Source organism: Narcine bancroftii, chromosome 6 (assembly GCF_036971445.1).
Source record: "Narcine bancroftii isolate sNarBan1 chromosome 6, sNarBan1.hap1, whole genome shotgun sequence".
Taxonomy (NCBI): Eukaryota; Metazoa; Chordata; class Chondrichthyes; order Torpediniformes; family Narcinidae; genus Narcine; species Narcine bancroftii.
Window position 1 is genome coordinate 134,622,399 of NC_091474.1, and position 13,933 is coordinate 134,636,331.

Consider the following 13,933-nt stretch of genomic DNA (forward strand, 5'->3'; position numbering starts at 1 on the left):
ACCTCATGCATCCTTTTAGACACAAGCTCCTTGCATAAAATTTACTGTTCTGGAAAATATTCGTCAATTCAAAAGTTCAACACTCCACAGGAGCCTCTGCTCGGATTCACTGAACCTTATTAGTATATCAATCAGCACTTTTCACTCTTCCCTATTTGATACCTTTCCCTATGGAATTTACCTCAAGTAATCCTTGAAGAATGAGCTCCACTCCTATTCTCTGAGTAGAGTGTATTAAAAAGAGGCCTCTGATTTAAACAGAGCAAAAACCTTAAAATGAAGTGCTCAGTAGCAAAACATTTAGAAAATAACAATATGATTGAGTACAGTCAGCCAGGTTTTATGAAAGGAGAATCGTGCTTGGATAATTGCTCGGTTTTCTTTATGGATGTTGTTGAACAGATGAGGGAGAACCAATTGAAGTGGTATACTTGGATCATCAGAAGGTTTTTGATATAATCCCACACAGGAGATTGTTGAGCAAGGTTAGAGCACAGAATTCCAGGTAATGAAATGGATTGAAAGTTGGTCAACAGATAGAAAATAAGAGAGCAGGAACAATCGAGTTCTCCTTTGTCAGGTTGTGACTGGTCAGGCACTGCAGGGATCAGTGGTTTTTCATGAATAACATGAATGACCTGATAAACAGGACCAAATGTAACATTTGCAAGTTTTCTGATGACACAAAACAAAGTGATAAGGATGCAAAGACTTTAATGAGGTTTTGACAAGTGGAGTGAATGGGTAACAACCTGATATCTTAATTCTTTTTAAAATAAAGAGAGATTAGGAAACATTGATGTTTAAAGAGAGCTGAATCTTTTTTACACAAGTCATTGAAACAAATATTCAAGTGAAACAAATATCTAGGATGAAAAATAATTGTATAGTATCATTAACTATGAAACATCTCTTCTGGACGACCTCAATGCCTTCTATGCTGGAGTGTAAAGGGAAGACAATGAAGAGCTCTCATGAGCCCCACAGCCTCTGGCGACTCCATGGTTCCAGTTTCTGAGGCTGATGTTAACAGAACCTTCAGGAGAGTGAATCCTCAGAAAGCATCCGTCCAGACAGCATACCTTGCTGTCACTGCTCCCTCTAAGCTGTGTGCACGCGCACTCGTTTTGCAACCAGTTCTCCAAGAAAATTTAGGTGTGCACAAAAGGTTAATTACCTAAAATAATGTAGTAATTAAAAATTATAGTTAGTTCAAAGTATAGAATAAAATTTTAACTAAATATGTTACTTCATAGAATGCAGTCGTACTTGTATTATATTAAAACAAGCCAATACAGTTTTATTAGCCATGACCGATAGGCTGTGCTAAAATTATCTTGAAACAATTTCAGATTTACATTTGCACAAGCATTCAGCGGGCACATGCTGTGGTCACAGGAAAAAAATTTGCACAACATAAGACTTTTGCGCACACTGACTATTAAATATTAAAGGGATCATGGCTTGCTATGCCCTGAAAAACCTGTGCGAACCAACTGGTTTGGATTTTTGAGGACATAGTCAATCTCTTTCTATAAAAGTCAGAGGTTCCCATCTGCTTCAAAAAGACATCCTTCTTTCTGGTGCCCAAGCAGTACAAAGTAACCACAAAGTGGAGGGCATCAACCAGATTGTCCCAGTGCTGTTTGTAGGGCATCAATGAGGGCATCAATTCCTGTCTCAGGAAGGACTTGAGTTCAGTTTGCCAAATAAGGTCAACAACAGATGCCATCTTGCTAACCCACCACTCTGATAGATTATCTACATCACAGGAACACTTATGTCAGGCTGTTGCTCATTTACTTCAGCTCAACATTCAGCACCATCATATCAGCAAACCTTTGACCAAACCAAAGTATCTGTTAACGGCAAACCCCAATCACTCTAAATTGGCAACATCACCTCCTCCACGCTGACCATCAACACAGGCACCCCAAAGCTACATGCTTAGATCCCTGCTCTACTCCCTCATGACTGTGTTGCCAAGTTTGGCCCAATCTCAATCAATACAATTCACTGACGACAACACCATTGTTGGCTGAATAACTGGAAAGGATGAGTCAGAATACTGGGTGGAGATAGAGATTCTGGTTAGGTGGATTTGGTGCCAGATCAACAATCTTGCTTTCAACATTACCAAAACCAAGGAGCTTACTGTTGATTTTAGGAAGGTGAGGCCAAGGGACCACGCTCGTTCACCTTGATGGGAATGGTGGAGCAGGTTAGAACCTCCAAATTCCAAAGAGTCCATGTTTCAGAAGACATCTCCTGGAGCCAGCACATTGAGACAACCATGAAGAAGGCACACCACCACCTCTACTTTCTAAGGAGCCTGAGGAGATTCAGCATATTGCCAGATTCTCCATCAAACCTACGTACTCCGTGGAAAATATACTGATAGGTTGGACCACAGCCGCACTTTATGAATTCAACCACCCAGGAGGCTCTATTAGCAGACTCCATCCTCCATTCATGACGAAGGCTGCATCATCCTGCTCACAACCTCTTCTCACTGCTACCTCTGGAGCAGAAGGTATCAAAGACTGAAGACAGGCACCTCTGGATTTAAGAGCAGCTTCTTTCTTACAGCTATCAGATGTTTTAACCTCCCCTCATTACACTAATTAGGGACTGCTCTGACACCGGAAAAGAATTATCTGCACTATTCCAAAGTTTTTTTTCCCGCATTGGGATAACTGTAAATATTTATTATCTATCCATTTGTTGTATTTCTTGTCTCTCTTAAATTTAGTCAAGTATACATTTGTCGTTGTTTTTTTTTACAAAGGACCTATTGAGCTGCGGCAAGTAAGAATTTTGGTGCATATGGACATCGTACAATGTATATGACAATAAACTCGTCAGTGTCATTACTAATTTAAGAAGATATTGATGCCTCACTACAATTATATATGGGCATGCAAGACCACACCAGGAGTACGGCATACTATTTTGGAACCTTCCGTAACAAAGATATTGAGAATAATTGCAGCAAAAATTCAGTGGACTGGTTCTTGGGGTAATGGGTATTATATGAAGAGAAAGCTAGGACTCCTTTCTCTAGAATTCAGAAGAATGAGAAATTACCTAGTTGAAATTTACAGATCCCAAATGGATAGCTGTAGGGAGGATGTTTTCCCCTAAGGAGGCGAGGACCAGGGAGCACTGTTCAAGAACAAAGGACTCCGATAAAGAAACACTTTTTCATTCTTTGGGTGGTGTCTCTGACCTTGGAGTGAGGGGATTTTTCAGACTCAGTCGCTGAGTTAATTCAAAACAGAGATCAGTAGATGTCTGGACATTGAGGGAATCACAAGTGTTGTAATTTTTAAAAATTTAATTTATACATATAGCATGGTAATAGGCTCTTTTTGGCCCACAAGCCTATGACCTATAACCCCTGTACATTTTTTTGAAGGGTGGGAGGCTACCAGAGCAGTGATCCATGGCAAGTGACAGTGATGCAGATATTCACTTTCAGTCTCACTGAGATGCTTTTGATTTTTTTCTAAACCAGTTGACCTATTCTGTCAATAAATTGAAACGAATCTTTCCTAAGGTGGATGTTTCGACTGAGTTGGATTTGCAAGGACTGTATTGTTAGTTAAATTGGAAGAGTCACCCTTCTGCTATCACTGCTGAATTTACAAGGTCCATCCATATTGCTGTGATGTCGTTAATGTGCAAGGTTCAGAACACTGCCGACTGCAGTGCACTCGGTGGGTTACTGGACTATGAACGCAGACAAGAAACTCGGGTTCCACCCCCCCCCCCCCCCCCCCCTCCCTCTCTCTCGTGCCCTGATTTTTATTTTAAACTTTGGGAACTGATGCAATCTGCCATCTAAAGCTATCTGTTCATTGGTAACTGAAGCAATCCGGTAGAATGACTAATAGGAGAGAAATATAATCTCTATTTCCCCATCCCAACTACTTTCAGTTGCTTTTGAGCATTTGGAAGGATCAAACGCGATAAACAACCCGACGGTCCTCTGTTCTTTCTCCCCAGTCCGCCGGCTGCTTTATGTGTGCGGCTTGTACCATCTGCGAGCGTGGTCGGGGGAAGCGGTGGGGATGAGCGGCAGGCAGCGTTGCGCGGAATCGCCACCGCCCCTCCGGCCCGCGCTGCCTGACCACCTGAACCCCTCCCCAGGAGCGGAGCCGCGAGGGGGATGCCCCTGAGCTCCGCGTCGAAGGCACCTAGTGCGTGCCCAGAGAGAGAGAGGGAGAGGGGGGAAACCATGCCAGTCCCTCCCCTCGCCCCTAAAGTAGTTATCCAGTAAAGACCCCCACCACCCTCCTCCTGCTTGGAGCGTTCAGATGCTGTCCCCGGGGAAGCGCGCGGGCTCCGAACCAGCGAACACTCCACTCCAAGCGAGCAACACCAGGGTACAGCCTTTTTGTTTTGCAAAGCGATACTCTTGCTTTAGTGTGTGTGTGTGTGTGTGTGTTGGGGAGGTGGGGGGGGGGGGGGTGATTTTAAGCCTCTGCTGGAGCAGCTCCTGGGAGTGGAGGGGAAGTGCCGCTGACATCTCATGCATTCCTTTTGCAGGAACGAGTCCACCGGCGCCTGGTCCACTCTGGGATGTAAAACGGTGCTGACCGATGCATCCCACACCAAATGCCTGTGTGATCGCCTCTCAACGTTCGCCATTTTGGCTCACCAACCCCGAGAAATAGTGAGTAGCAGAAAAACTAACCCGCCAGGGGGGTCATTTCCCCGGACAAGAGACGCTCATGTGTTGTCCTCCATCCTCTTTTGCTGGGAGGACGGGGCCCCGCCGCTGAGCCATTCTCCCGTCATGTGGGGGTAGAGCCCGGGCCAGATCATCATTTGGTGGGAGGGTGGAAGTGAGGGTGACCCCGCCGTGGAAGGAAAAACGGGGGGGGGGGGGGGGGGGTTTAATAAGTAATCGGGAGAATTGGAAAATCAGTGCAAATCTTGCTCCGTGCATTTTTTTGCTCCCCGTCCCGGAATTGGATTCAAACACCTTGGCACAGAGGTCGAGAAATTCCGACACGCTGCTGCGAGGAGATTGGGAACCTTGTCTTGTGATTGACTAACCACCACCCTTTATTTCTTACTCACGCCCATTCGGGGTTGGGGTTGGGGTTGGGGGGGGGGGGGGGATGAGAACTCTCGCATTTTGCGGCTAAGAGGACGTTTCATCCAACAGCCCCTTTCACCTGAGTAGTTGCCCACCTGTAAACCAAGGGTGACATGACAGTTCTCAAAAAAAACTAGCCGAGTTGTCTGGGACGAGGAGAGATGAAACCTCCTCTTTGGAGCTGCCCCATCACTTGTACTACTGGTGTCTGCCCTTTCAAGGAATCGGGACCCAATGTCTCTTATTTTGAGGAGAAGGGACTTGGGGATGTTCCCCTTCCAACATGGTCCCAGAGGTGGGTTGCCCTCTGGACTTGTTCTTTGAAAATTATATTTGGTGCTACTATGGTGTTTTAAATCTGCCACAAAGTGTTGTTGGTTTTGTGCTGATGCAAATTATGGCCATAAATCAAATCTTTGGGTCACTGCAAAAGGCTTACTGAATGTTGGGACAGGAAAATAAACTATTGGAAATGATCTCTGTCATTTTACACAGACTCAATGGATCTTAATTCACTGGTCCTGTTTTACTTTGACAGCAGCGAGATTTTATTTTAATGGTCAGTCTTGAAGCCCTACTTTCGTGTCCAGGAACAGAACCTCCCTTCTCATGGTCTGTGACAATGAGGGATGGTGGGATGCAAGGGTCGTATCACTGGCATCAGTCTTTTGTGGGTGCTAGATGCAACATTACAGAATCAGAATTTATTCTCATGAACTGGTCATCACAGTGCAAACGTTTTAAACCACCATGCAAAATAAATACAAAAAAATGCAAGAAAAAGAGTCAAAATAAGGCAGGTTCTGTGCTTCTACATTGGGAAGAAGAACTGGAGTTAGTACTGCTTTTGGTTTTGCACTGGAACTTTAGAATAAATGGATAAGTCTGATTAAAATGTGATAACAGTAATAATGTCTGGTTGGTTTCAGATGAAATTGTGCACCTAATTGATGACTGGGGTGGGATCTATTATAACTAGTCATCAATCACTTGTCCTTTTTTTTGCTTTAGTCATTAAGGTATGTGAGGAGTTGACAGGAACTGTCATTGTGAGAATGAAATGGGATTATGGATGGTTGGTAGGGTCTTGGTGGACCAAAGAACCTGTCTCCATGTAACTCAGTCACTAACAGGGTGTTTACGAGTTTTTCTGTGACCATGTGAGTTTCCTCCCGTGTCCCAAACACGTGCTGGTTGATGATCCACTGTATTATCGCCCTTAGTGTCTTGGCAAGCGGTTGGTTAATCAACAAGATGCATGTGAGAAAATAGGTTGCAGTGAAATAAATAGGGGAATGGGATGGCTCTGAATGTTAACATAAACTTGGAGGCTGAATGGCTTCCTTCTATGATGTGAAAGTATGAGTAAATGCGAAATTAAAGTACTGGAGATACCCAAAATAAAAGCAACATGATGGGATATTTACCAGAATACAATACTTTATGGAGAGGAAAATCAATTAAAGTATCAGGGTATTAACTTTTTGTCAGGCCTGGGAAACTGTAGAGATGTATCAGTTCAATGTTGCAGAGAAAAGAGGAGCAGCAGAAAAGTGGGGAATGGAAAGAGAGGAGGGTGCAAGAGGTTAACTAACAATAATATTATGGAAGGTGCTTGGGAAGGGGTGGGGTTCGTGACAGTGATTAAGTGAACCATTGCTGGGTTCAGAATTCAGACTACTGAATGAGGGAGAGCAAAATATTGCTTGATGGAGACACCACTCAGGTGTTGTGGGAACTGGTGAACGATAGTCCATTGAACTTGTCAATTGTGAGGAAAAGGTGAACTTTGTTCTACTCCTGTGAGGGAGGGAACTACTGAGAGCAGAAGTGCAGGATATGGAGCAGACAAGAGAAGTCACAGTTGAAGAAAAGGAAAACTACATCAGAACCACTGATGTGGAAGATGGCATTGGCAGAATGGCAATGACGGAGGTGGGGTAACTGTGAGAATGGAAACAAATGTTTGCAGGAAGGAAGGCAGTCGTGGGAGTCTGTGAACTTGTCCTGGGAGATTGGAAAATTGCCTATTTCCTGAAATGGTGAGAGAAGTGAAGGTAGAGAAGTGAAAGTTGTCAGCAAAATTGATGATCGTTTTCTAGTTCAAGGTCAGAGCAGGAAGCAGCATTAAAATAGTTGTCAAAAATACCAGAAAAAGATGTTACTGAAAGGACTGGTGTCATACTAAGACAAAGGATGTCTCACATATGCCACGAGGAGACCAGTATATCTTAAATTTATGAATTTTCCCATTGCAGCTCCTGTTTAGATTAAATGGGTTGCAACCAAAAAAAAATTGCATGCTGGAAATCTGGAAGAAAAGGAGAACATGCAGGAAAGGTTCAGCAGGTCAGGCAGCATCTGTGGGTTGAATGAGAGCTAAATCAGTTTAATGACCCAATGAAGGGGAATGAGTTGAAACAGTTACTCTGTTTTTCCCCTCTCCATAGATGCTGAACATTTCAAGCATTTGTTTTTGCAAAATATTTCAATATGTTCAGCCATGTAGTAGCATCCTGAAAGAAGCAGGTCTTCTCATCAAATCCTAGTCGTGGGTGGAGGAGGAGACAGTGAGGATATCACTAATGTAAATGCTGTAGGAGGAGAATAACGTACTTCACAAAATGGCAAGCAGAGACGTATGACAGATTTAAAAGCATTATGAGTGTGGTGCGTCAGTCATGGTCTGCAGTCAATCAATGGAATTCACTGCCCTTTTTGAGCCTCTAACATAAGGCCATTTCATGTCGGGCCTCCACCTTGAGAGTGGCTACTGAGTGGATAGAAAAATGGGAACTTACCTTTCAGACAGCAACCCTAAAAGGCTGCTCCAGCAATCCATTCATATCCAGAGGTGCCTCGTAGCTCCCTCCAGATCTAACAGAGGTGGGGCCACTGGTGCGGTAGCGCCATCTGTCATAAATACAGGGCAGAGTAATGGCCGTCTTTCCTACTCATAATCCACACAGCTGAAACCGTTCTATAGTTCCCAGAACAATTCCAGCTGTGTGGAGGATTATGGGTAGGGAAGATGGCCATTGCTCTGCCACGTTTTGAGCCGCAGGGAGCGGCCCCAAAGGCCGAAGTGGCCCGGTGTGGCTCCTGCTGCCCCACCAGTCACCACTATCCCGACTGCCCTGATGGTCCCGACGGTCCCCGCTGACAGCCCCCGCTGCCCCAATGGTCCCCGCTGACAGCCCCCGCTGCCCCGACGGTCCCAAGGACTCCCTGCCGCCCCTGATCTGGAGAGGGAGGGGTGAGTTGGGAAATGGGTCGCGGGCTTGATGGCATCATCAGCCTGCCCCTAAACAGCCACTTAGCGTGGCTGTACATTCAGATTCCACGCTGCTGAAGATCCAGCTGCGCTGGATGGGTCACGTTTCCAGAATGGAGTACCATCGCCTTCCCAAGATCGTGTTATATGGCGAGCTCTCCACTGGCCACCGAAGAAAAGGTACAAGGACTGCCTAAAGAAATCTCTTGGTGCCTGCCACATTGACCACCGCCAGTGGGCTGATATCGCCTCAAACCGTGCATCTTGGCGCCTCACAGTTTGGCGGGCAGCAACCTCCTTTGAAGAAGACCGCAGAGCCCACCTCACTGACAAAAGGCAAAGGAGGAAAAACCCAACACCCAACCCCAACCAACCAATTTTCCTCTGCAGCCGCTGCAACCGTGTCTGCCTGTCCCGCATCGGACTTGTCAGCCACAAACGAGCCTGCAGCTGACGTGGACTTTTACCCCCTCCATAAATCTTCGTCCGCGAAGCCAAGCCAAAGAAAAAGACATTCAGATTGATCGGCGGAGGGCTGCGCTGCGGAGGTGATCCCTCTCGGAGAGGGATTGGAATATGCGGCTCAGAAACCGCCTCTGCCCATTCAGGAAGGTAGGTGATTATGCATTTTGGCTGAGTTTCTCTGCCTTGGCATCTCAACTTTTGGGCTCTCTGAAATAGCTTATAGGCTATAAAACAAGTGGATAGGGTGAAAAGAAATGCAGAACTGCCCATCTCAGTTACAGGGTTTCTTCCAAAGAATGACCCAGTCTGAATCCTGTTAGAATTTCCTATTGGAGAGAGAGACGCAGTATGGAAATGGGCTCTTCAGCCCACTGAGCCTGCATTGGTCGTCAAGCACCCATTCCTTTCCCGAATTCTGCCCTAGTCTATGTTATTCTCCTCTCATCCCTATCAACTTCCCATCCCCACTCTGCCACTTCCCCATCAATTCTCTACTACTCCCCCTGGATAATTGATGTACCAACTAGGATGTTTTAGCACATGGGGGAAACAGAAAAGTGTTGATGAAATCCATGTAGTCACTGGGAGAACGTGCAAACACCACATAGATAGCATTGAAGTCTAAGATGGAACCTGATGCACTGTGTCGATGCAAGAATACATGATTGTTGCAATTCTTGCATTCATTCATTCATCACCGTAACCGGAAATTCCACATTGGAGCCATAATACCGCTCACAGCACAGAAGGAAAACTGTTTGTCCATTGAATATTACCTACAGACCTCTGATGGGCAACTCCTAAGGCTTATTACTTCTTCTGTGACATTTGCACCTCCACTTCTGACCTGCCACACAGTCAGATTTCAGGCTCCATCATTGTTCACAAGGAGCTGGTTAATTTAAAGTTTGCAGCATTTAATCTTCCAGTCTGAATTTTGTTGGTCCACCCCTCTCCTGCAGTGAGGAGATGATTATGCACTCGAACAAGCCCCTGAGGAGTGATCCTCTCACCTGTTTGCATGACTTTCATTGCTACTTATTATTATGATGCATTGAAGGGGTATGATGACAGAGATTTGTATCATTCTTTCATGTCCCCATTCTTGTTAAATGCGTGTATAAACAAAGGCGAGGACTCCACGATTAGTATGTTCAGGTCAGCATTGAAGCACTTGCAAATGGAGTTAAAGCTCACTTGGGGGAAGGGGATAGTATATTTTTCCTGAACCCTACATGACATGATAGGAAAGATTATCTTGGCGAATGCAGGCTCAGCCTTCTTGACCAATGGTGGGCGTAGCATTGAGGTCCACACCAGGACTTTGAATTTTGGTTAGTGAGATCTTGAAACTACTTGATGCCTCGGAGTTCTAGTTGACCAGATTTATTTAGCTTGATATGTTGTATTTGTTAGTTTGGGTCTTTGAATCTTAAGTTTTCAAAAATCTCAATGGTGGGCAAATTGTAAATTGGAACTCTAAGATCTGTTCTGTCACAAGCGTCTTGAGGGTTATGTTGATTGCAAGCTGCTTGTATGTATCTAGGAAATGGTGTGAAATTGGTGATCATTGAAAACACAAATTTGGATAACTGATCTTGTAGAGATCCAGTGTAGCATACAAGGAGTTCTGCACTGTTTAAGATGTTTTTCTCCTTAACAGATTACATAATTTGCTCTTTTTCTTGTTTAACTGATCCAAGGCATTTCATAAAGCTATCTTAAAATTGACAGTATTCATGAAGGGGGAAAAAAAAAGAGGTAACTAAAAGCCTAAAGACAAGTGGTTGATTTGAAGTTTCTGAAAGAGGTTAGCAGGTGGAGATAAGCAAGAAAATCTGCAGATGCTGCTGTCATGTGCAGTACACAAAAGTGCTGGAGAAACTCAGCAACTCAAGCAACATCCATAGGAAGTAAAAGGCGGTTGATGTTTTGGCCTTGATCCCCTCTTCAGGAGCCCTCTCTCCTGAAGACCGCCTCATTCCTGAAATGTCGACTGCCTTTTACTTCCCGTGGATGCTGCTTGACTCGCTGAGTTTCTCCAGCACTTTTGTGCACTGCAAGGAGGTGGAGAGTTTGAGCAAATTGGAGAGCTCATGACCTTTCCAGCTGAAGTGGAAGACCAATTAGACTTGAAGATGCTCAGCCTAAATTTGGAATAGTGTTGGGACTGCACAGAATGGAGGGGAGCATGAAGTTACAGTGAAATGGATGGAGAAGTCCACCAACGAATTTGAAAGAGAATTAAACCATGGTCCCACATGTTACTTCTGAACAATGATTTCAAGATGTATGGTAAAAGCACAGGGAGGTCTCTGGTAACATGGTTTGTACTTACACAAAAATCACTGTTGCCAAAAGCATTGACTGGTCATTTATCGCATCTTTGTAAATGGCAACTGTTTGGAAATGGTTAGTTTTCAAACACTGATTAAAAAGCATTTTAAAATAAGTCTCAGTAGTTGTAAAGATTTAAGAGTTTTGAGTGACACACGATGAATTGTTATACAAATAAAATCTTCATATTTGTCGAGAGTCATTGCCACAGTGACAAATGTTAAGGGTGGGAATCACCCACACTAGATCCTGTGTTTAAAATTGGCCAGACTTTGGAAACTATTAGGTACCAGGATTTGTTAGCACATCTTGTAAAAGAACCAGGGCATTTTCTTTTTGATCACTAATATTATCACACTTGACATACCTCATAAAATGGTGGAAACACTCTGCAGGTGAGGCAGCATCTGGGGAAAGAGAAAATTAATGTTTCAGGTCTGAGATCTTTCTGATTTTATTTAAGATTTCTGGAATCTGCATTTTTAAAAAAATTCATTTGATTGTGACTCATGCCAATTTTAACATTTAGAACAGATGAGGAGAAACTGCTTCCCCCAGAGAATAAAGAATTCTTTGCCTAATAAAGCAGTCTAGGCTGTCAAATTAAAAGCATTTAAAGCAGATAAATTTTTGAACAGTAGGGGGGGTTACAGGGGACAGGCAAGTTTGTCGAACCTCGTCCACTGCCAGGTCGGCCACAATGGTAAAGCACGCTCGACAGGCCAGATGGCCGACTCCTACTCCTCTGTTCTTATGCCGAATTAGTGTTCTTTTTGATTCCTTGACCCACTAGTGCAGAGATGTTCTATGTCCCTGCCCAATTGCTCACCGGCTCTTTTGTAGCATTTTGAACCCATTTTGGGGCAAAATTGTAAATGATTTGACATGAATTGGTAGAATTATTGTTTCTGAGCAATGAGTTTGGATGTTCAACCCTGACTTGAACAACGAACAGTTCAATACTGACCTGAGGTGGCGTTTCATTGATGGAGGTACCACTCTTTTAGACCAGGTGTTAAATTGAGGTTGTATCTGAATTCTATTTCCTCTCTGCTGTGGAACCTTAGTTAAACAAATAAGTTTGCTGATGCTGGGGTTTAGTGCAATACACCAAAGAACTGTTGTAGAACCTTACTGTTGCGATGATAAATATTCAGCCAGAGGCAGCGCTTTCAAAATCATTCATTCTTCCCATCCTGTTAGTCACACACAGCAGCGGTCCAAGATCACAGAGAATGAAAACAATCTGCCTTTTTTTTGACATTTAAGGCCCAACAAATGCCTGCAATATTCACAAAGTTAAAGGAGATAACCCATAGCTCGTGTAATATCCCGCTTTTAGTAAGTGTGGCTCACTTTGTGCTTGCTGGGTGCTTTCCTTCACATTTTTACCACTTCAGATTCAGGAGTTTGATCCCGCTGAAGCCAGGTGGTGAGTCCCTGAGAGATGGCAGCGTCTTGAAGGAAATCATCAGCTGATGTCGACTGACCTGCTTTTCCATTTGTCAAAGTTAGGAGAAAAACAATCAGAAATATGGAAAATCTATTAAAATCAATAGCCCCTTTCACACTTGCGTCCCACTACATTGGCCGTTCAGTGTCCTGGGATAGGAATGGGGGTTTGGCTTTTCACACTTGACCACCCCTAACTGGGACACTGAACAGTTTCACACTTGCAAGGAGCCATCCCCGGGGTTAGGACTGCTCTACCTTCCTACCGGTGATGTCATGACGCATTGAGCGATGTTGGTCCTTCCCTAAATTCTGATCAATGTTTTATGATCTAATATTTGAACAAAATTAATCATGCCTAATTAATCATAACGTAATTAAGCTATATGTATAGCACAGTATGAGCCCTTCAGCCCATTGTTGTTGTGCCAACCCATATTACCCTTTATAAGGGACCATGGGAGAGTGCTAGCAATAAATAGCAATAGCGGACAATTTTGAAACTGCATGGGAAATTTGATAGTGGACAGTTTATCTTGTACGTTGGAAAGTTGGTAGCACTATCGAATTCAATTATCAATACTGTGGGGGGAAAGTGATGACGGACCTGCCCTCCCAGAAAGGACTGTTTGCCTGGCTGCGTGCACAAAGCATTCATGGAGGGGTTTCTTTGCTGCATGGCATTCTGGAAGTCAGCCTCTCCATTGCTTTTTCCCACAGTCTTTATAAATTGTGTGCTATAGCGCTACCAATTTTCTCACACTGTTCAAAAATTGTCTGCTATTGCTATTTATTTCCCCTCTCTCTTTCTCCCCCTGCAACTTTCCCACAGCAAAGTTTATACCTTCATTTTAATCTTTTCTTCTTTCAAGTTTCTGCACTCAATCAAAAACTTGGGTCATTTCAATTCCACAATGCAGTTACCCGTTTCACACTTGCCTGATTGCAACGCCGGCATCTACAGATGCCCGGGGATTGTACTAGGGGTTGAGGTCGTCAATCCCAGACGTGAGATGATGTCATCTGATGCCGGCGTTGAGCTGATTTTGCTTTCATACTACACTAGGCACTTTAGAGGCCAAGTGCCAGTTAATTCCTGGGATCACTTGCAAGTGTGAAATGGGATGTTAAAGTCAACTAAAACAGTGGTTCTTAACCTTTTTCTTTCCATCTACATACCACTTTAAATAATCCCTATGCCATTGGTGCTCTGTGATTAGTAAGGGATTGCTTAAGGTGGTATGTGAGTGGGAAGGGAAGTTGAGAACCTCTGCTCAAGACCCAATTGTTAATGAAAT

The 13,933-nt window shown here is 44.0% G+C and overlaps 1 protein-coding gene across 5 annotated transcripts in view; it reads left to right on the plus strand.

Annotated features, from left to right (window-relative positions):
- Positions 1-13,933, plus strand: part of LOC138736495 (adhesion G protein-coupled receptor B3-like) — a 658,849-nt gene that overhangs the window by 443,245 nt on the left and 201,671 nt on the right. For all 5 annotated transcript variants that reach the window (XM_069886125.1, XM_069886124.1, XM_069886126.1 and 2 more), the window contains exon 16: positions 4,552-4,678. In XM_069886125.1, the coding sequence (XP_069742226.1) occupies positions 4,552-4,678 (127 nt within the window). The remainder of the gene's footprint in view (positions 1-4,551; positions 4,679-13,933) is intronic.